This window comes from Centruroides sculpturatus, unplaced genomic scaffold, assembly GCF_000671375.1.
Source record: "Centruroides sculpturatus isolate CEXI.00-Female unplaced genomic scaffold, Cexi_2.0 scaffold7, whole genome shotgun sequence".
In the NCBI taxonomy this organism is placed as follows: Eukaryota; Metazoa; Arthropoda; class Arachnida; order Scorpiones; family Buthidae; genus Centruroides; species Centruroides sculpturatus.
The window spans coordinates 1,035,558-1,058,735 of NW_019384510.1; the positions used below are offsets into that span (position 1 = coordinate 1,035,558).

Here is a 23,178-nt window from a genome sequence, read left to right on the forward strand (position 1 = left end):
ACCAGTTGAGAACATTTCCCATTATATTAACTGATCTTACTAAAGTAAATACTACATTTTTTCCAAATTAAAAAAAAATCTTTTAAAATTACATCTATACAACCTCATCAGAGAATGGACCTCAATAATCAACCAGCAATAATTTACATATTTTGGCATTCATTCATTTTAAAAATTATCACGACATTACTAATTATTTCTTTAACTTACCTATTTGATTGTACGGATCTTCACTATGGATTAAAGCTTGAGAAGTCAATTTTTCATTCAATTTGCTCAATTCTGCTGGAATCTGTTGAGATTGTTCTTGAGGGACATGATGAATAAATTGTGTACTCTGAATCTGTTGTGTCAATGCTTGTTGAGATACAACTTGCATAACTGGAATGTGCTGAGATATTGGATTTGACATAACTGCTTCATCTGGAGCAGGCTGAACAACATGACTTTGATTTGAAATTGATTGATTTTGTAACGGTGTCATATTTTGCGATGCCTGCAAGTGCTGTGAAATGGAATGTGTTGTTTGAACTGAAGGAGAAAGAAAATGAGATGTTTGCAATTGTGATAGTGAATGAGAAGGAATTTGCTGAGAAACAGATGCCTGATCCTGTTGATACATTGAAGATGCCATTTGAAGAGAATGAGAAGTCTGTCCTTGTTGAATAGCAGAATGTGAGGACTGTAACTGTGTCTGAAGGCTTTGTGCAAAACTCTGCTGTTGAACTGAATGTGATACTGGAAGCTGAGAATTATAGAACTGGGACACAACTGGCTGATTTTGTTGAAACTGTTGAGAAATTTGATGCATTTGTTGTGGATTCTGAGAATATTGTGTATGTGGAATAGAATAACAAGATACTTGTGAAGTAGGTTGTGTATTCTGCAATTGATGCATAGCAGATTGGTCTTGCTGCAATTGTTGTAAAACAGATTGATCTTGAAACTGTTGCAAAACTGAGTCTGAATGCTTAGTTTGTTGAAGATTAGAATGTTGTGTTTGAGATGTAGACTGAGGTTGTGAAACAGACTGATGTAAATGCTGTGGTGTTGATTGGATCTGATGTGACTGAAATGGGATAGATTGATTATGTTGTAATACTGTTTGGTTTTGCAATTGCAGTGGAATAAATTGGCCTTGCTGCAATTGTTGTGAAAAAAATATATCCTGCTGTGAATGACGTGATGTCTGTCCTTGTACCAATTGAGAAAGAGGTTGCCCTTGCAACTGCTGTTGAGAGAGATTCTGTTGTCCTTGCAACTGCTGTTGAGAGAGATTCTGTTGCCCTTGCAACTGCTGTTGAGAGGGATTCTGTTGCCCTTGCAACTGCTGTTGAGAGGGATTCTGTTGCCCTTGCAAGTGCTGTTGAGAGGGATTCTGTTGCCCTTGCAACTGCTGTTGAGAGGGATTCTGTTGCCCTTGCAATTGCTGTTGAGAGAGATTCTGTTGCCCTTGAAACTGCTGCTGAGAGAGATTCTGTTGCCCTTGCAACTGCTGTTGAGAGAAATTTTGTTGCCCTTGAAACTGCTGCTGAGAGAGATTTTGTTGCCCTTGCAACAGTTGCTGTTGGGAGAAAGTTTGCTGCCCTTGTGGCAATTGCTGTTGAGAGAAAGGAGATTGTCCTTGCAGCAGTTTCTGTTGAGAAAGAGATTGTCCTTGCAACAGTTGTTGATGAGAGAGAATTTGCTCTTGGGATAGTTGTTGCTGAGAAATCACTTGTCCTTGAAGTAAATGCTGTTGAGAGAGAAGCTGTCCTTGTGACAGTTGCTGTTGAGAAGGAGGTTGTCCCTGTGATTGTTGTTGTGAACCAGATTGTCCTTGTAACTGTTGTGAAACCGACTGTCCAAATACCTGAGATGACTGTCCTTGGAGTAAATGCTGAGAGAGAGACTGATTATCAGATAACTGCTGTGAAACATGTCCTTGATGCACTTGAAGAGGTAAAGACTGTCCTTGTGGTAACTGATGTTGAATAGCAGCTTGGTCATGATGAAATTGCTGTGACATACATTGTCCATCCTGCAACTGTTGGGTAGTTTGACTTTGTTTTTGCATAATAGATTGTCCAAATATTTGATTAGGTGCAGACTGACCTTGTGTGAACTGTTGGCAAATTGTTGACTGATCTTGATTCAAATCATGTGGAAGAGATTGACCTTGCTGTAAATGATGAGAAGAAGCATGATCTTGAGGTAATTGGTGTTGAGAAACAGGCTGTTCCGACTGCTGTATACATGTTATAGGTTGTTCTTGTGAGTTTTGCTGTAGAAAAGATTGCTCATGTTGCAATTGTTGAGATAAGGCTTGTCCTTGTGCGAGATTTGAACTTTGCTGTACATGGTGACTTGTAGATTGATCTTGCAATTTCTGAGAGACCGACTGACTTGAAAAATGAAGTGCAGACTGTTCCTGTGAAGACTGTTGGGAAGCAGATGATCCTGAACGTAAGTGTTGTGAAATGGACTGATCTTGTTGTTGATGTTGAGGAAATGATTGATCCTGATGTAATTGTTGTGGAAGAGACTGAGGAATTTGTTGAGAAGAACTGTGCTGAATAACATTCTGAGTCTGTTTCAGATGTTGAGAAATATTCTGGTTTTGTTGAAAAACATGTTGAGATTGCTGTAACTGATGTGTTAAAGGTTGATTCTGTAATTGAAATGTTTGCTGGATAGATGGAATAGATGACATTTGTTGTACAGATTGAGATGATTGGAATATTTGAGGTACTGATCCACAGCTTGTTGAAATTTGAACTGGTTGAATATGAGAATGCATAGATTGAACAGACTGTGGCAAAGTTGAAGATTGAGAGACTGACTGTGGATTTGTTTCAGAAGATGGTATTTGAGATAACTGATTAGAATTAGCTTGTGAAGATATTTGTGTATTTGATTTACTATGTAAAATTTGACATGGAGAAACTGATTGAGAAACAGAAGCTTTAACTAAAGGTTGCGATGTTTGCATCTGAGAATTTAAATCTTGAACTATTTGTGAAGAAGTATTAACTGGTTGTGGCATCTGCTGTGATTGTTGTATAATGGGATTCACAAACTGATTTGATTTTGAAGTTTGCTGATTTGTTTGCTGTGAAACTATAACTTGTGCACCAGTTTGAAAATTTGGAATTTGCTGCGAAACAGATGAAACCTTCTGTGAAAGTGATGCTATTTCATTATTCTGATGATTGAGAGACTGCAAGGGTTGTGTAATTTGTGTTGAAACAGATGTCATATTTTGTCCTTGTTGAATAACAGAGTGAGAAGAATTCTGCATAGTAGGCAATATTTGGGATGAAACATTTTGTATTGGCTGGGAAATATGCATGTTCTGTACAGCTTGTATAGACTGAGATATAGGTGGAACTGACTGAATAATTGGGGGTAATGACTGTACTGTATGAACAGTTTGTGAAAAAGAATGCACATTTTGTGAAAGTGATGGAACATTAGAAATTTGCTGCTGTACAGAAACAGATTCTTGCTGAGAGCTTAATTGTTCTTGATTATGTTGTATATGCTGAATTTGTTGAATCTGTAATTGCTGATTATGAAAATGTTGTTGTCTTTCTCTTACTAATGAAGCTATCTGATTTCGAATTAATAATGCAACTATTCTTACATCTTCCTCCATGATGATACCAGATAAAGCCTAGAAATATATTTTATAACAATTAACAAAATAGCATGAGAAATAAGTTTCATTAAATAAAATCTTACAAAGAACATAACATTTTCTATATTTTTAGTTTATAAAAAGTTATGTATATAAAACACATTTATTTTATCTTGATCCTCTTAGTTTCATTAATTAATGATCATCAACGTCTGCTGTAATACCAGACTTATTATACACAAAATAGAAATTATCACTTGATTAAGAAATCATCAACATTTATTGATTCATTATACAAAGAATGCATTATCTTGGTCCTTTTAGAATTTAAGATTATTGTCTGGTTTTATTAATTTTTAATTTAATGATTATCTATATAAAATACACTAAGACAAAATTTACTTTCAATTTGTAAAGATACTTGCTTATAAATTACATTTACATTTTATATATCACTAGCTGATATATATGGCAATGCTCAGTTTTTTTATGAAAGGATCAAACAGTTCAAAACTTATATGGTTAACTTGCCTTAAAACAAACATGGATAAAGCATATTCTTGCATTAAAGCAAATTTTTCCATTTCCCTGATAAAATTTCATTGTTACAATGTTAATTTTCACACAATAAAGCAAACAACAATTTTAACAGAATTTGTTAGACCAAACTGTAAATTCCCTTCACAACATCCAAGAAATAATCCTATTTCAATAATGGTTGCTTTTTACATTTTTCAACATGAACATAAAAAGTGGTACTGTAATGAATGCTTCATTTTGAGTAGAATAGATTTTCTTCTCCTAGTAAGCAAAGACAGGTTTGACCTCCAAATGTAAAGCAATTCAAACATCTGGTTTTAGCAGACCATTCTATTGTATTCAGAAAATAGTGGTTAAAGTTTACCTCTATTTTCTGAGTACAATATTAAAGCCCACCCTTTTAAATGGATGTAATCCCATGCAAACACGTGCTAATTTGTATATTGGGAAATGCATGAAGTGATGTGAAGCTGGAATAGTTTGTGCCAAATTTGGCTCCTTCTTTTACTCTTTTGGCATCAAATAGTATTTTTTTTTTACTTTTTCAAACAATCTTCAACAGAAAATGGAATTGATCGTGGATTTCTTTTAGCTTTGTTTTGTTTAACCACTCTGATATATTACTCAGCACTTAAACAGCAAATACAGTATCCTCTTCATTTTGTTTGATTTTAAAATCATTTGGAACATTAATTTGTTTTTTTTTAATTTAATTTAATTTTGTTTTATTTAGTAAATTAATTCAAAATATTATAAAGATTTCAACTGCCTATTAAACCTTAACTCCCTAAATTATACAATTATACAAATTAATTATACTGAAAAGCATTAATACAATTTTTCAATAAAGCAAACTACTATTCTTCTAGTGATTTGTATTTAGGCGAATTGACTGTATAAGCTTTTGTTACTTGCTGACTATATAAGTTGTCTGAAAAGTCTAATACATTTAATCACTCTGAAAAATTTAAAATTTCACCAACTATTTTGCCAGTTTTAAATTTTTTTTTATCACTTCAAATTATTATTATTTATTGCAACTCAACACCTTGTCTGGAACCTGTTACCAATGCATTCTGTGAATATTATTCACAGAACACACCAGTAACAGGTTCTACACAAGGTGTTGAGTTACATCCCCAGTGTTGATGTGTTGTTGATGTTGATGTTTAATTATTGCAACCAGTTTTGCATACTAATTAATGCAGGTGCTCGTAGCCTTATTAGTTTGGCATCTGGAAAGCAAAAGTATCACATTAAGCTGTTACAAAAACAGAGCCAGATATTCGGGTCTCCAATTTAAAGGAAACTTGGTGACTACATAGCCTTAAACATAAACAGCTATTTGTCCAAATAATAGGACCCACTTCTCAAATACAGTGAAACCTCCATTAACAGACATTCCCCAATAATGTACACCTCTACTTAAACATTTTTACAATCCCAGACCCTTCAAATAGCACATCTATAATATTTATCTCTAAATAATGGATGCTTTTGTCCATAACCTACCTTATGAAAACATAATATTTGTCCCACCTTCAATGTTTTGAGAGAATTAATTACATACAAAATATTTTAAAATGAAGACAAAGAATTGGTTCAAATACTCTTTCAGATGACAAATTTTAACTATTGGTGTCAAATAAAACCTGTCTAAAAATAGGAATAGGGGAGTAGGGCAGGTTGTAAGAAGCTAAATAATACTTTTAATGTGTTAGAGAAGACTAATCTAGTTAAGTTGTGAAAAACCACTTATCATCACACATATTAATATTAAACTTCTATGTTATTGTTATAATTAACCTTATTGTACCAAGAAACCATAAACTTTTCCTGTTTATCCTCTATTTTCTATACCACTATCCTTAAGTGCTATAGAGTAATGTTCATTTGAAACCATCAATTTATGTACTGTAATCTTATTTGTATGTGAAACTTACAGCAATGTAAATACTGTACCGTAGGCTAAATGTTACACTTCTTTCCTTAGTGCAATAAATGTTTTATTGCACTTAAGAGGTGTTTCTTGTTTCTGGTGCTGTATAAATTTGTATCTAACAGACAAATAGGTATTCTTAATTATTTATTCTCATAGTGTTGGAACTTTTAACTCATAGAATGTTCTGTTCGAGAATGGAATCAAAGAGAAGAAGATTGACTTTAAAAATTGAAGTTTTGGAAGTTGCAGAGAGAGAGAGAGAGAGAGAGAAACTAAGTGTACGTAATCTTGAAAAGCACTTTTCTACAATTGAAACTCTAGTAAGTGACTTATTGAAAAACAAAGAAGACATTCATAGATTAGGGATAACAAACTTAATTAAAATTCAAGCATGTTAAGTTTAGCAAAACTGATACTCGAGCAGTTGATTCTGCAGTATTTGAGTGGTTTTGTTCCATTCTGTAAGACATTTCTGTAAGCAGGACCTCTTCACAAGAAAAGACTAAAGAAGTTGCAAAATGGAATGTAAAATTTTAAAGCCTTCAATGGATAGTGGACAAATTTAGACTATGTCATGGTATTTCTTTCAAAAAAAATTTGTGGTAAAAGCAAATCCATAGATTCACAGCAAGTTTCTGAATGGTTAATGAAACTTGACACAATTTGCAAAGACTATGAAGCAAAAAAACATCTTCAATGCCAACAAGACTGGCCTGTTCTAGTGAGTTCTCCCAAAAAACAATGCATTTTGAAGAGAAACAGTGAAATGGAGGACAAGTTTCAAAAGAGCAAGTTATAATTTTGCTTTGCTGTAACATATTAGGAGAATTCAAAACACCACTAGTTACAAAAAAAACTAAAAAGCCCAGATGTTTCAGAAACATCGATATAGGTAAATTAACAGTGAAATGGGAAGCAAATATAAATGCATGGCTTGCCGTGCGGGTGGCGCAACTGGCAAGCACACCACGTGACAAGCGGAGGTTGTGGTTTCAAGCCCCGCCCTGGGTCAGTTCTTTTATTCCAGAAGGTTCTAAATTTATTTAATTATTTATTTAAATTATAATTATTAATTTAGTTAAGAAATGGTGCCTAATGTCTACCTCTAGTAACAAATTACTTAATATCAATCATTTAATTAACCATATTATAGCCCAATATTTAACCTGTCCTGCGTTGTACCTGAAAATTTTTGTGTTGACTTCATTGACCTGCGTGGGTGATCCTGAATATTTTTGTGTCTGCATTGGAACATTTTTGATACTAGATGTCGCTATGCATCACAATTTTTATATTAAAACGAACTTCTAAAATAAAATTTTTTTGTTTTTATATTTTTCAATATATTTATTTCATTTATGCAATATAAAAAAAAAATTTTTAACGACACAGTAAATAGGATTATTATTTAAAAGAAAAAAAAATTTGTTAGACTTAATATCCACAAAAATTCAACATGGCGTCACAGGCAATAGAGAAGAATTTCAACATCGAATAGGTTAAGGTGACTGTTGATTATTTCTATAGATAATGAATCATGCATAGAAAAGACAAATAATGATATTTATGCCCATATTTCATTTACTCACTCAGAAGATACCCTCATTGAAATAGATGAAGTACAAGTTCAAAATTATGACAAAAAAACAAAACAAAGTGAAAAATTATAATGAAACTATAAAATATACTGAGGAAATGCAAACATTTCTTTTGAATACAAGGGACACTAATAAACTTACTTTCATTAGTAAATTAAAATTTCACATTGAAAAGGAAGTGTGTAAAGGATGAAATACAAAGCAAACTATTTTCTCCAATTATTTTAAATAACAAATACATCACACTAACCTTATATAGCTTTGCAGTTACTATTTAAAACGTTTTTTAAATTTTAAAAAATAAATTCCAAAGATAGAAGCATTGGAGACCTGAACAGTTAAAATCGAAATTGCACCAGAAAAATTGATAGAACACATGAGGAAGACCCTAGAAGTGGGTCGAAAACATTTGGGTTATGCAATTGCATAATCTAAAATGTACTTCAGCTTATTTGCATAAAAGTTGTAGGGAACTGTGATGCAATTGGAGATTCTCTTACAATAAGTGAGATGGCAAAATACACAACCTAAAATGATTGATATGGTACAGTATTTTAAGATTATCAGCACAAAACCTTTCTCACTAATTTCTAGCCATATTAACAGGAGTACAAACGTTTTCGGCCTTCGTAATGGGCCTTCCTCGGGTACACTATTAAGAAGGCCAAAAACGTTTGTATTCCTGTTAATACAGCTAGAAATTAGTGAGAAAGGTTTCGTGCTGATAATCTTAGAAATAGTTCTAGCTACATATGCATAGTAGTACAGTATTTTGTTATGGGACTAATGGAGAAAACTATCATACTGCAGCAAGGCTGTATAGGGAAAAATTCCCTGACTACAGACATATATCACTATCAACACTACATCACATTATTCAATGACTTTGGGATACAGCAGCATTCCCATCCAGATAGGAAAGAACCTATCTGGATGGGAATGTTGCTGTATGATGATGGCAGCTATTGATTCTGGCAACAGTTGTAGAAAATCCTCATACAAGTATATAGTGAATTTCATTTGCTCCACAAAAAGCTCTGAAAGGGAAATTTCATCCCTACCACATACTTTGTCATCAAGCACTGAAGCATGTGGATTTTGAGAACTGCGTGAATTTCAGCAACTACCTTCTGTTGAAAATTGATGACAACCCAGAATGCACAACAAAAATTTAGATAGATAAATCACAAATTTGCCATAATATCATTGTCATTATTGGATAGTTTACAATGCCTAATGGGTTCAGTAGACATTGTTTAAAGTTCATTGACAAGTGAATATATGGTGAGGGTCTACAACAACTAACTTCTTGCCCCCTGTATTTTTACCATGGAGCTATCACTGGCAAACAGTATTGTAAAATGCTTCTTGACAAAGTTGTTGAAATTTTTATTGATGCCATTGGCAGAACTTGGTAAAACGAATTTGGTATCAGCATTATGGTGCACCACCACACACTGCACAAATTTCTCAGGATTGTTTGGATACATTATTTCCAAACAGATGAATTGATTGGGCAAAACCAATTTGTTGGCCACCAAGATAACCCAATTTCATACTATTGGACTTTTTTGTGAGGTCATATGAGAAGATATATAAACATCTCAAAACCTGATGTTATTAAACAAAGACAAACAATTTCCATAATGTATGGGGCTATTTTTCTCACAACTCCTGCATCCACACGGTATGCAGGAGTTGTGGGTTCAAATCCTGCTCCCAGCCAATTCTTTTTGTCCAAAATATTCTAAAGTATTTAATAAATATTAATTTATTATAATTATTAAATTTATTAATAGATAGCACCTAACACTTACCTTTACTACCAAATTACTTAAAATTTAATTATTAATAGTAGCAAAAAAAATCCAATATGTTACAGCAATCATTTGACTCTGATGAGAAAGGAAGTGTATGACATACAGAAGAACCACCAAAAATGATCTGCAGAATAGAATTCTTTTAGTCTGTGTCAGCATCCAGCCATCAACATTGGCATATGTGCAAGATACCATCAAACATTAACCACTCTGCAGTGATTGACGGATATGCCAAGGGCGATCACGTGGACTGGAGAATGACATCGATATTAGCAAAAAAATTTTAGCCAAAAATTACTGTGAAAAAAAATTCACATAAAAAGGAATTATGTGAAAATAAAGATTTTTTCTTTACTACGCGTAACTGTTTAAAAATTTTTTTTCAAAACGGAAACAAGAAAAACGTGTGGAAAAATTCTTAAAAAATTTCCCGCAATTATTCTCCACTACATAGCCCATATCAGACTAACCCTCTCTACAAAGGTTAAACAGAACTTTGTCTGCACTCAGATGTTCATCATACTGAACATCTCTTGAATTAATTTATTTTCTTTTATTACCTACAAGTACCACTGACAAAATAAAAAGTATTTTTATATCAATTATTTGTTATTTGGATTTTGTTTGTGTATTTATTTTTTCTATTCATTGGTTGTTTCATCTGAATTGAACAATGATGCAAGTGCTTCATCGCATGACATCAACAAAATTTTGTTCATGTTTTTGGATTTTTTTAAATTTTATCTTTACATTTATGTATCACACAAAAGCAGATTCTTACTAACTTTCGTATGGTCTCCAACTTTCTAATTAACTTTTTGGTCTGGGATGCACGGTTTTAAAAGTATTTTTTGAATGACCTTAAAAATGCCCTTTGAGATCAACTTGGATTCATTGGATCTGGTATGCTTCATAACATATACCCCATATTCAGCCTGCCATCATCCATATAGACATTATATACTGTATCCAGACTTTTCAGACTCCTTGTACACATTGAATATTGCTTTCTTCTGTAATGTCAATGAATTTCATCAATTTTTTTTTATCCTCTTCTAATAAAATAAATTTTGTTTTATTTATGTATGTTTTCATAAATTTGTTCAATTATATTTTACAGAAATATCTGCAAAAGTTAAAAATTTCTCCCAAATGATAAAGTAATTCTTAGTACAGAAAAGTGTAACAAAACAATTTAAAATATATTTTGAGAGACAATAAATACATTTCAAAGAAATATTAAAAAGTAAATAGAAAATATTATTAATAAGATTTTGCCTTCCGGATTCTTTTTTGCAAGTTGTTATAGGTTGGGGCTAGCTTTATATTTATTTTATCAAAACTTTTGTTTACCTGTTCAAAGAAGCCATAAATGTAGGGGAAGGTTCCTATTAAATGGCTATCCAAAATGAATAATAAATAACTGGGAAAATAAAATAAACAATAAAAGGCTGGAAAATAAACAAAACAAAGATAAAAACATATCCTTCCCCTATGTTTTTATCTGTGTTTTGTTTATTTTCCAGCCTTTTATTGTTTATTTTATTTTCCCAATTATTTATTATTCATTTTGGATAGCTGTTTAATAGGAATTTAGTTTGCAGTTCGTTGAGGTGTTTTTTCTTCTTCTGTAGAAAGCTTGTTCTGTTCTCAATTTTTTTATACTCCATGATGAGTATGTTTTCTTTTATGTACTGTGGATGTTTGCATTGTAGTTTAACACTTTCCTAATCTCGGATGGTTTTGTGTATGGCTCGAATTCAATCTTGTTTGCCTTTCTGGTTATTTTAATGTCAAAGCAATTTATTTCTGTGTTTGCCTCATTTTCTACCTTGAATTTGATGTTACTGTTTAATTTGTTTATTTTTTCTTCTATTACTTCTAATTTTGTTATTTCTTGGTCATATAGTATAATTATGTCATCCACATATCATTTATATAACTTTATGCCTGTAATCTTTTTGATTGCTTGATCTATATCTACCATAACAAGTTCTGCTAGCTTCGGGCCTATGACTGATTCCATGCTTATGACTGTCTGTTGTGTGTAGAACTTATTGACGTTCATAAAAACTGGTTACAATTATTAAAATAGAATGTTTATACAGTCACAGGCGAGGCCATGTGTGGCACTCGGGGAGTGAGACGTTACAAGTTACGAGGCATGCGGGGAAGGTCGTCAAGTTGGGAGGGAAGGGAAGGGGAGTGGGAAGTACGGAAGGTGCCTGACAGATACTGTATACACAAAATACAACCTATCTATGTAACAGACTGAAGAGGGGTGAAAGCCCGAAATGCGTATCTGTATGAATTAAAAGTGGATGATGAAATTATTTGCCAAATGTCGATAAATGCACCAAGTCATGACATTGAATTAGAAGAAACAAGAAGAAGACACGGTTTCAACAAATAAATAAAAGAAAAGACTTAATAAACTTTGTCATTAAATGGGTATAAACATATAAACTACACATAAACAACAATTCCACAAATCTGATTTTTGATTAAAGCCAGATGAGTTGAAAAACTATCAGGTTATAATTAGGCCAAGTTAATAATTAGATACAAAGTAATTGGTCAAGAGGTAGGCTATGAAACTGCTATCTTGTAATAATGTTATTGTAATAAATTAATTTTAATTTAGAATTTCTGGAAAAAAAAAATCAGCCTGGAGTGGGACTTGTACCTGCAACTTCTGCTTACCCTGCAGACATTTAGCATAATTATAGCCTGATAATTCAGCAGATCATCTAGCTCAAACATATAAATCACTTCCGTAAAAACTGGTCTGTATCACAAAGCAAAAATTTCTTTCTTTCCACTAAAATATCTATTTCCAATATTTCTATGCATTTCAACAACTAAAATTTCTGAATGCAGTCTGTATTTTCTTTTGAATATATATATTTTTTTTATTGCAAGCAGCTAATTGATTAATTAATAGATAATGCCTAAATATCATTGTGATATATTACTTTAAATCCTAATTTTTAATTACAAATATTTACATAATAATGCAATTACTTTTGTGTTCATGTAAAATATTTTTAAATTAAAATATCGATAATCATTACCATTGCTTGAGCAACTTCATCTGGATTATCACATTCAATTCCAAATTCAAATTGAATAGCTTCATTTTCTTTATGTTTATCTTTACGTTTTTTAGGGTCCAAAACTCTTAAACGTAACTCTACTTTTTTATTTGTATTCACAATACTTTCTTCTCTATTTACAAACTCAACTTTTATTCCTATGTCTTCTTGAAAAAAGTCAAGCTGAAGTAGATCTTTGACTGAAGGTCTAAGAACAATAAAAAAATTAACTATAATAAATACATAAAAATAACTATAAATTTTTAATAAACACTCTATTAACAGTCAAATTTAACAAAAAGATAAAACTAAATAAACAGATTTGTATAACTCTGAGATAAAAGTAGAAACAATAATGGAATATTTTAAAATGTAAAATTATTAAATAAATTTATTATAAAAATAAGAATGTGCAATTAAAATTAAACAATAATGATTCATTACTATTAAAACATGCACATGTAAAGAATGATTTAACAAATTATTAATTTCTTCACCTGTACAACTATAGGCAATAAATCTTATAATATAATCAAGATGGGTTGATGATGATGATAATGATAATAATAATAAGTGCAGAGTCCAAATGGTTATAACTTAAAAGTTAAAATTTGATACACACTTAAGGTGTGTCATGATAATGTACACTAAGAAGGGATTTTTAAAAATTCCCACCCAGAAGAGAGAGGGATTACCCCAAAGAACTTGGCTTCTACTGTACTATTATAGATGTGGTTTTTCGTTTTTGTGGGAAATCAAACATATTTTTAGACTTATCCAGAAATTCTCTAATTAGCCTATAAAAAAGGGGGGACCTAATTCTTGCACCTGGTGAAACTGGATGATGATAATAATAAGCGCAGAGCCCAAATGGTTAAAAGTTGAAAAATAATATTTCGTGTACAGTTAGGATAAGCCATGAGAATGCACATGAAGAAGGGATTTTTGGAAATTCCACCCCCTCAAGGAAAGACGAAGAGAGAGTAAGTTTTAGTCAGTATAAAGTGTAAATAAGAAGGAAAGTAAATAGTGGCATATATAGTATACATTTTGGCAATTAATAAATATTTTAACCTGTCCTATGTTGTTCCTGAAAATATTCGTGTTGACCTCATTGACCTGCGTAGGCAATCCCGAATATTTTCGTGTTTACATCAAAATGTTTTTGATACTAAATGTCGCTATGCATCACAATTTTTATATTAAAACAAACTTTTTTGAATTTCCGTTGGATGAATAAATTATTTTTCCCAAATTAAAGACAAAGTCATGTTAAAAATATATTTTAGACGATCACCATTTTTACATAGTGTTCTAGAACAAATATAGACAGCTGGACCTTCCTTTTTAGGCAAATATATCATTAAAATTTGTCACCAGAGGAATATCTTGGTGTAATCTACATTTGTCAGTGCTAATTCTCAGTAGATAAAAGGAGCCAAAACCCTAAGTGGACAAGGATGAACTAACAAGATGTCACAAGATTTACCATTCCAATTTTAAAGAAGAATTTTTTAATCTTTATTGGTTTTTGTTTTTTTTAAGGAACTTTTTTAAATGTAGGCAGTTGTGTAGCCTAAAAAGGAAGGTCCAGCTGTCTATAATTTGTTCTAGAACACTATGTAAAAATGGTGATCATCTAAAATATATTTTTAGAGCGACTTTGTCTTTAATTTGGGTTAAAACAAACTTTTAAAGTATAATTTTTTTTGTTTCTATATTATTCAATGTATTTATTTTGTTTGTGAAACAAAAAAATAATTTCGGACAATATTTTTTTCTTCAAAAACATAATTTTCATTAGGCTTAACATCAAAAAAATTCAGCATAGTGCAACATGTAATGAAGAAAAATTTCAACATGGGAAAGGTTAAAGAACATTTTAATATATTATATTAAAAATTTATAGTTAACCTTTCTTCTTTCTTTACACGAATGCACATTCCAATTATTTCTTTGAGTTCTGTTGTTTCAATTCTGTCAAAACTTTGAGGAGGAACACCCTAAAAAAAAAAAAAAAAAAAAGACCACATTAAAAGAAAACAAAGATAAAGCTTCACTGATAAAACAATAATAGAAATAATCAGGGCTGTGGAGTCGGAGTTGTGGAGTTTAGGTGTTTTACTCGAAGTTGGAGTCGTCAAAAATCTGCCAACTCTGACTCTGGATACAAATGGGAGCACAATTTTATTCAACCACTTTGAAGCTTAATAACTCCTGTGTTAAACCATCTGATGCGGATCCAAAAACCACATAAGTTATTAAGCTTCAAACAAGTGAACAAAATTGTGTCCCCCATATATACACCAAGACATGAAGAACCCCTGAACCTTTTGCATATCTTGACATTTCATGGTGTCCCGAGTCCAAAAGTGTAAAATTTGGGGGTCATTTTTTGACTGATCGCTACACTTTCCCTCTGTTACATACAACAGCTGGAAAAGTAAAAATTATCGAATACATATTTAAATATAGACTTATGTCATTACTTAGAAAAGTCTTTTCGCTTTCAAATAAAAAAGTTTCTATGTTCTATCTTTATTAGAACTCTATTTATTCTGAGGTCACTTGATGACATCAGAATTTCCAGGCTATTTTGGTAATGAGTCCACTCCTAGTAAAAATCAAAATCGGAGTCGGATGGTAAGGCAAAGTCAAAGTTGGTAGATTTTTAAATGATGCCACAGCCCTGGAAATAACCATATATTAAATTATGTTCATGTGTAAACAGTAATAAAAAATTTTATATATTTAATAATAATAAAAATATCAAATTCGTCATTTAAAAAATATTTTTTAAATTCATATAGTTTTCTTTAACTAATTTCTTAAAATAATCTTAAGTAAATCTTCTTTCATTTAAAAAACAAAATACATTTAATAAATACATTTCTTATTTGAGATTATTTTAAAACAATCAAATAAAACAACAAATAAATTCAATGGTCACCAAACTTATTTCATTTGTTAATTTAATTTAAATTATATAAGCTAATCATATAAATTTATATAAAAATATCTCAATATAAAGTAATTTGTAGATTTTGTACTTGACTCTGTGGTTAGTCCCACAACTTANTGATCTGCAATCTTTCCATAATATAAAATATTTGCATCTTATATTTGGAAAACAGCTAAGGTAGTAACTCCGGATAAAACTTTGTACATGAACTGTTCATCTCAAATCAAGAAGACAATGGGTGAGATCACGTTTTCTTTAATTAGTGGTCAGCATACTAAGACCATTACTTGCCAAAAAGATTCCATACTAACACTGTTTTCCTCTTCTTTTCCTTCCTCATTCTGATTAATAATAGTGTTAACTTAAGTTAGTTTTTAATTAATCTTACGAGAAAGAAAAAGGAACTGTTCACATGCCAGCCTTGCATAATAAGATTGTCGGGAGATTGAAAAGACATAGTAAAGAAAGTAAAATAAAAATGGTTCTGTTAATTAAACATAAATGTAGAAAAAGTAAAAGTTTTTCTTTCTTATATATAAGGATTGTTATTTCCCACACGTGGTGTCCAATCCACAGCATAATACCACAGTTCTGCTTACTAGATTTCTCTGTAGACAAAATCAAATGTTCAAAAGTACATATTTTTTATCTTGCTTTATCACATAAAAAAGATGCTATCCTTAATTTACTTTTTTCAGATTTTCCAAATACAACAAATTTTAAGTTAGAGATATCTGGCAATAAAAGAAAGTTGAAAATTCAACTAAACAACTGCCAATAAATCTGAAGAAATTAAACGTCAAGTTAGCTTAGTTGAAAAAAATAATCACATTCTGATATCAAAAATTTCTCATTTATTTCCCATGCAGCAAGGAATATCTCAAAAAACGTGCTCTCACTCAGACATTCAACATTTTCAGGACTATCCAGCACCCAAAACCAGAAATAAAAGTTTATTAATAAAAAGTTTAACATTAAAATGTTAATTACATATAATAAAGGAAAACAAAAATTATCATTATTAATTTTATTCTATTTTTTTGTAGTTTCTTTACATGTCATCAACATTCTGCCAACTGAAAAGTTAAGAAAATTCAAATTCATTACATATTAACTTCATTTTCTATTTTATCTTTAACAATTTAAATTTACATTGTGATAAGTAAATCCTTTCTTGTAGATTGAATCTGTTAAGATTTTCATAAGTTAGCTTCCAAAATAACATTATAATTTTAAACAATTAATAAACATTCTCATCACCTTTAGATAGATGGATGCATGGATACTCCTCCTAGCCAATTTCACTGTTTATCCAACCAATTATTTCAACAAATTGACATGTCAAAATAGGCATCTTCCCTACCTTGATTTTCAGCATCTCTATACCCCCAGATTGTGCCTCAATCCTCCACCAAGTCTGCTTCATCTGCCTACATAAAGCCATTCATATTGCCAGTAGACATAAGTATGCCATACTCAAAGCAATCATAGTCCTAGAAAATAAGATCAACAGTCATAATCCACTGTTACTCATACGCATCAACCATAACATCATCGCCTTAGCAGATTCTGATGCTATCAGGTTACGTAACCTTCATAACAAGAAGATTGTAAATTTACTCGGCACACAGACACACACTGCACTGCCCCTCTCACCATGACAATGTCATTTGTTGGGACAACATCATTCCTCCAGACTGTATAAAACAAGCCACCAGACTTAATCTGTCCTTTGCTCCTCCACCTTATTAGACAATACCCAAGACCATCATCCCAGAAGTTGAACATCTCCTAGAAAGCAAGGAAGAGCTACAGAAAGAATTTTACTGTTGGAAAATGGTTTTCAACCTCAGGAACGAATGTGTTTATAGGCATGAAACAACTTTGTAGAAATCCATTCAGGACACCAAAGCATGGATGAAAATGCATGATATTGTCGCCTTGAAAGCCAACAAATCCAAAAGCATCGTTCTTATGTACTGATCCACGTACTGCAAGGGAATACAGGACACTAGATGTTCAGTGGCCCTTGACAACTACTTATGTAAATTACAGGCTAGAGTCGTTCAACTCACCAACACCCCCCCTAGCAGGTATCCTACAACTCTGCCACGCCACCATCACCGCTCCAGTAACACCATGTATTTTCGCCTTTGCCAAAATTCAAACTGGGCAACCTACTACAGCCTACTGTGGCCACCTACTATACAACTGGAAAAGAAAATAAAGACTTTCATCATGGACCACCTCCCACAATACCCATACTCCATTGCTAACTCTTTGGAATTAATAAGTCACCTCAAGGAACAAACTTACTATCCAGGACAATCTTCTCTTCACAGTCTTCAACTTCCAATCGCTGTATCCATCTACTGCATTGAATCTTGTTTCTGCTCACTGCATGATTTCCTCCTCTCCCACATTAAGGATGCCGACAAACACCACAAACACATTCTGAAATTAACTGACTTGCTCTGCCATTCATCCTTTTTCTCATTCAAAGGAGAAACTTTTCTACAAAGCAAGGGAGTCCCCATGGGCAGCCCTATATCTGTATTGTTATGTGAACTAGTAGTGCATCAACTGGAGTCCACCATACTTCCTACCTTCACCAGCCACATTCACCTATACACCAGATATGTTGATGATATCCTCATAATTTGGTGGGATAAATCCGCCATTCTAGATTTCTTACAAACGATAAATCATAACTCATTCAGCCTAGTACTACATCTTGAACAGGACAACACCCACTTCATTAATTTCCTAGACCTACAAACCGGGACGCCTCTACACTCAGGTATACAGGAAACCCACCAATATCCCCACCTTCATCCCAGCCACATCCCATGATCCATTAACATTCAAATTGGCAGCGTTCAGATCATTAATATGGAGGGCCTTTTCCCATTCTTCAAACAAATAGGCAAGAGAGAAGGAGCTATGCACTATCACCCAGTATGCCACCCAGCATGACTACCCCCCCATACATCATTAAAAGTCTGATCTGCAATCTTTCCAACACCACTTCCATCCAACTAAATAAACCTCACAAAAAAGAAACCAAATTCAAGACTGTCACCTACAATAAGTCACTAGCCACACTGTACAAAGAAATAGCATAAGGAAACAATTATTGTTTGGCATTTTGCAGAAGTCTGGCTATCTCCTCTCTACTCTGTAACACCAAATACCATCCAACAAGAACCATCTCCCAGACATCTACCACATCCCTATCATCAACCACAATACAACTGCCACCTACAATACATAGAGGCTACATCTCACCCATTACATGTCCGTCTCAAGGAACATCAAACATCTGTTAAAAAATGATTAAACAATATGGCTTTGGTCTCATATACATCAATTCCTGGCATCCAAGTGAACTTCCAAGGGGCACACCACCTACACTACGAATCCAAACCACATGTGCTGAAACATCTAGAACAGGTGGAAATTTACAAGGCAACCCACCATAACACAGCTATAAATTTTTGAGATGTTGACTCCTTCCCCTCTGCATGGAAGTTGTTCTACAAATTGTAAATCCTCCTCCCCTCACATCACACACCCTCACCCAATCAGTCTTTTTTTGCAGCAGTTTGCTTGGCTGACAATTGTATAGCTGTTATTCTGGATATTCTGTGAGTGAGGATTACATATTTGCATTGGAAGTTTCAGTTTCTATGAGTTGAGACTGCTTTAAGATTATTATAAAATAGAGTTAAACATGTAGAAGTGATTTTTTATTATTTCCTGTTTCTGTTTTCCGAAGTTCTTTCTTGTACAATTTTCCAATGGAAACTAAGTTTCATACAATATTTCCCTGTTTAGTAAAAAAAAAAAAAAAATTGTTTCCTATTGTACTTCTTTGCATGCAAACAAAAATTTAGGCTCTCAGTGTATAAATTTGTCATTTTTCATATTAACACAGATTAGCAATAGAATTTCAGTGCAGCAAGAACCCAATCAAATCCATGTTGTCAAAAAATATTTCTATATAGACAAATGGGAAAAGAATGTCAAAAGAACTTACTAGCAGTGCACCAACACAATCACCATGCACAAGACAATTAAACACAAACATGTTAAAGATATCCATCCTATCACAGAACTACCGATCCAAGAAAAGAAACCAAAGGAACTGATAGTTGTAAATTTTTCTGAAAGACCTTTAAAACATGTGACATCACAGTGTTCTGATAAGTGTGTGGTCATGGCAGAAAAGCAAGCAGACATCTCAGAGTTTACTAGTAGAATCAAAACAAACATTAACAATTTTGACACATCTAATGTATACAAAGTAAATGAGACAGGTTTGTTCTTCAGAGCTCTCCCTGTAAAACACAATAAAAGGTCAGTCATTCAAAAAACAGGTAAATTTGCAAAAAAAAAAAAAATGATTAACAACTGCCTTCTTTTGCATTCACACAACTGATGACAAGGAACTTCTTCTTGCCATAAATAAATCTTTACAGCAAAATGTTTTAAGAACATAGATGCATCACAATTAAAAGTTCACTGGTCCAGTAATCAAAACTCATAGATGACAACTGCAATTTTCACAGAATGGCTTAAAAACTTGAACGAAAAAATAAAAAAGAAAATTTTCCTGTTTAAAGATAATGCAACATGCTGCATTGTCCATAAATAGAAAAATTTTCTTTTTATACAAAAATCAAGCTTACAAATGTTGAATTTTTTTTTAGCAAATACAACTGCTCTACTTCAATCATTGAACAAGAAAAGCATTCAAGCATTCAGAATCAGTACCATAAATGGATTTTTAGAGTTATTATTGCACCAATAGGTGAATCATTATCTACAAATGAGTCTGCACACCATATTCCAGTGAGTGATATGCCCTAAAATGGCAATGACAGTATGAAACAAAGTTAAACCTCAAACAATCAACAAAGTTCCCAGCAATATGGCTTCAGTTGTGGTGAAGCCACACTGCTGGTTTTTATATAAATGCAGATTCCTCAGACTGCATTTACCAACTCTTACCAAAAAATAGCAAAAGTTATGGCCATTCATTGGTAGAATTATCCTCTGTATCAATATCTTGATTCTCTACATCAAATTCCTCAAACAGATGTTTCTCCCAATTCCGGATGCCAATTTCCTTTCAATATCCAGATGCACATTAGCAACAGTTGCTAATGTGCATCTGGATATTGAAAGAATTAACAAGAAAGTTAGTTGCTCTAAAGATTTAACAGGAAATTGGGAGGAACATCTGTTTGAGAAATTTGATGTGAAGAATCAAGAAAGTGATACAGAGGATAATTCTACCAAATGAATGGCCATAACCTTTGCCTATGAAACTTAAGTTCTTGAAATATTTGCCAGGAAAAGCTCACCTTCAAATAACTTAAGAAACACACATCTAAAAACACTTTTGTGCAAACCAGAAAAGAAACTCTAAAAAGTAATTCTATTGCAAAAAATATCATACTTAAAACAAACAAAAATTTATAATTTCTTTCATTCGAATAATGCAAAATTAAAATAAATATAGTATCAGTAAAGTATGGTGTATTATATGATTTAATGAAAACCCCACCAAAATGATCACCCCTCACAACTTTTGCTTAGAACCATAAAATGTCACAAAGTAGAGGTTTTACTGTTTTAATCTGAAAGCAGAACCAAAACAAAGTTTAAAAAATACACTAAAATTGTAGGTACAGAGGAGAAGTGCCATGGATTTCTCATCTACAGATACAATTTTGATGTTAAAACAAGAAATTGAATATGTGATCATAAAAAAACTTGAAAAATATTAAAACATAGTTCTTACACTGGTAACTTTTTTATAAATCTGAGCTGGACCACTGCATTCCGAATAAGGATATTCTGAAGTTGCTAGTTCCAACATACACATTCCAAATGCATATACATCAACTGACTCATCGTAGTGTTCTTCATACATTTCGGGAGCCATAAATTCTGGAGTACCTTTTAATGATAATTTAATATTAACAGTTAATTTAACTATATCAGAAGATATAATACATTTCTAAATAATAACTAATTATGTGCAATACTATATCAACATTCTGACAAATAATAATAGATATTGAAACATTGAGAGACAAATAAAAAAATTTCTAAATTTGCCATTATTTATGTTTGAATATTTGGTATTATTTTATTTATATATGTATTATTTATACATGTATATCAAAAATCATTACCTACTTATATTAAATAAACTCACTGGCAATGTGTTGAATGAATTGTCAGAAATTGGAAATTCAAAATAATTAATTAATTCTCATAAGAGATAAAATGGTAAAAAGTTTTAACAACAAAATATTTTATTTATTTATTTAATCCTCTAAATACAGCAGAGTGGCAAATGCTGCTAGAAAAACAGTCCCCACAAAAAAATAACAGCTGTAGAAAACAGAAAAATATGATCAAATATAAACATAAATAACAAAAAAATAAAACTGACACATTTGTTTAAATACACATAATCTTTACATAAGTTTTCAATAGTTGTAAAATTTATATAACTGATCAAATTATTCTAAAGTAAAAATACCTTTGTATGATGTATGATGTATGATCTAGAAAAAAGCAATGTAATGAACCCTTCAGTTCATTACATTGCTTGAGAAAAAACTTTATCAAGTGAAAAAAATCTGTCAGGCAGAAGTGAGCTATTATAAAGACAATATAGTAATCCATCAAACTATTGGAACAAGTATCACAAGGTAAATTTGCAAAGATTTTTCAAACATGAAGCATACATTATTGACAGCTTTCCAACTTTTAATAACAGAAAAATAAAATTGCAGACCAAATAGGCTAACAGTAATCTATGAAATGGCAAAATCCAGCAACAGAAATATAGAATTATTTGATATGTAAAGTGAAAGGCTTCCACATTCTCCTCCTAAATATATGCCAGATTCAGTTTTTCAATCAATTTTTTAATATGCAAGTTAATTTGGAGTCAAAAATTATATTGATATCATTGACACATAATCAAGAACCTTTAAAGTCCAGTAAGACAAATTTTAATGAAAACGAATGTTTTTGACCATAAGAAGATAGTTTAGTCTATTTAAGCTATGCCAACTAAGTTATACAAAAACTGGTACTAGCCCCAACTAGTGCTAGGGCTAAATTTAAATTCCTTTTGGAGTGCCAGAACAACAATGTGTTTCTACATCAATTGATTAGATATGTCTACTGTTCAAATTGTTTTATATATGTTTAGTGTTGTCCCAAAATTTTTAAAAATAATTTTTCAAATATGTTTGTTCTATGCATTCTGTTTTGGAATTTTGCTGGTTAGAAACCTGATGGAGACTGTGGGTATGGTCAAAAACGTTCATTTTCATTAAAGTTTGTGTTACTGGACTTTAAAGGTTCTTGATTGTGTGTGATTCATTCCAGTAATTTGGTCAGAAGATAGTTTGATATCATTGATTTGGATAATAGAATATTGCTCAATATAAAAGAAATTACATGAAAAAAACTAAAGTTAAAAGTCAATCATTATTTTTGTTAATTAAAGTAATATAATCGTTTTTACTTTTTATGCATGGATTTGACTCCAGTAAAATTTATTTACATACT

At 31.9% G+C, this 23,178-nt stretch overlaps 1 protein-coding gene across 2 annotated transcripts in view; it reads right to left on the reverse strand.

The window, feature by feature from the left end:
- Positions 1–23,178, reverse strand: part of LOC111622377 (serine/threonine-protein kinase WNK1-like) — a 132,256-nt gene that overhangs the window by 64,782 nt on the left and 44,296 nt on the right. For both annotated transcript variants that reach the window (XM_023364737.1, XM_023364736.1), the window contains 4 exons: positions 21,386–21,543; positions 14,529–14,617; positions 12,594–12,822; positions 211–3,655 (listed from right to left, as the gene is read on the reverse strand). In XM_023364737.1, the coding sequence (XP_023220505.1) occupies positions 211–3,655; positions 12,594–12,822; positions 14,529–14,617; positions 21,386–21,543 (3,921 nt within the window). The remainder of the gene's footprint in view (positions 1–210; positions 3,656–12,593; positions 12,823–14,528; positions 14,618–21,385; positions 21,544–23,178) is intronic.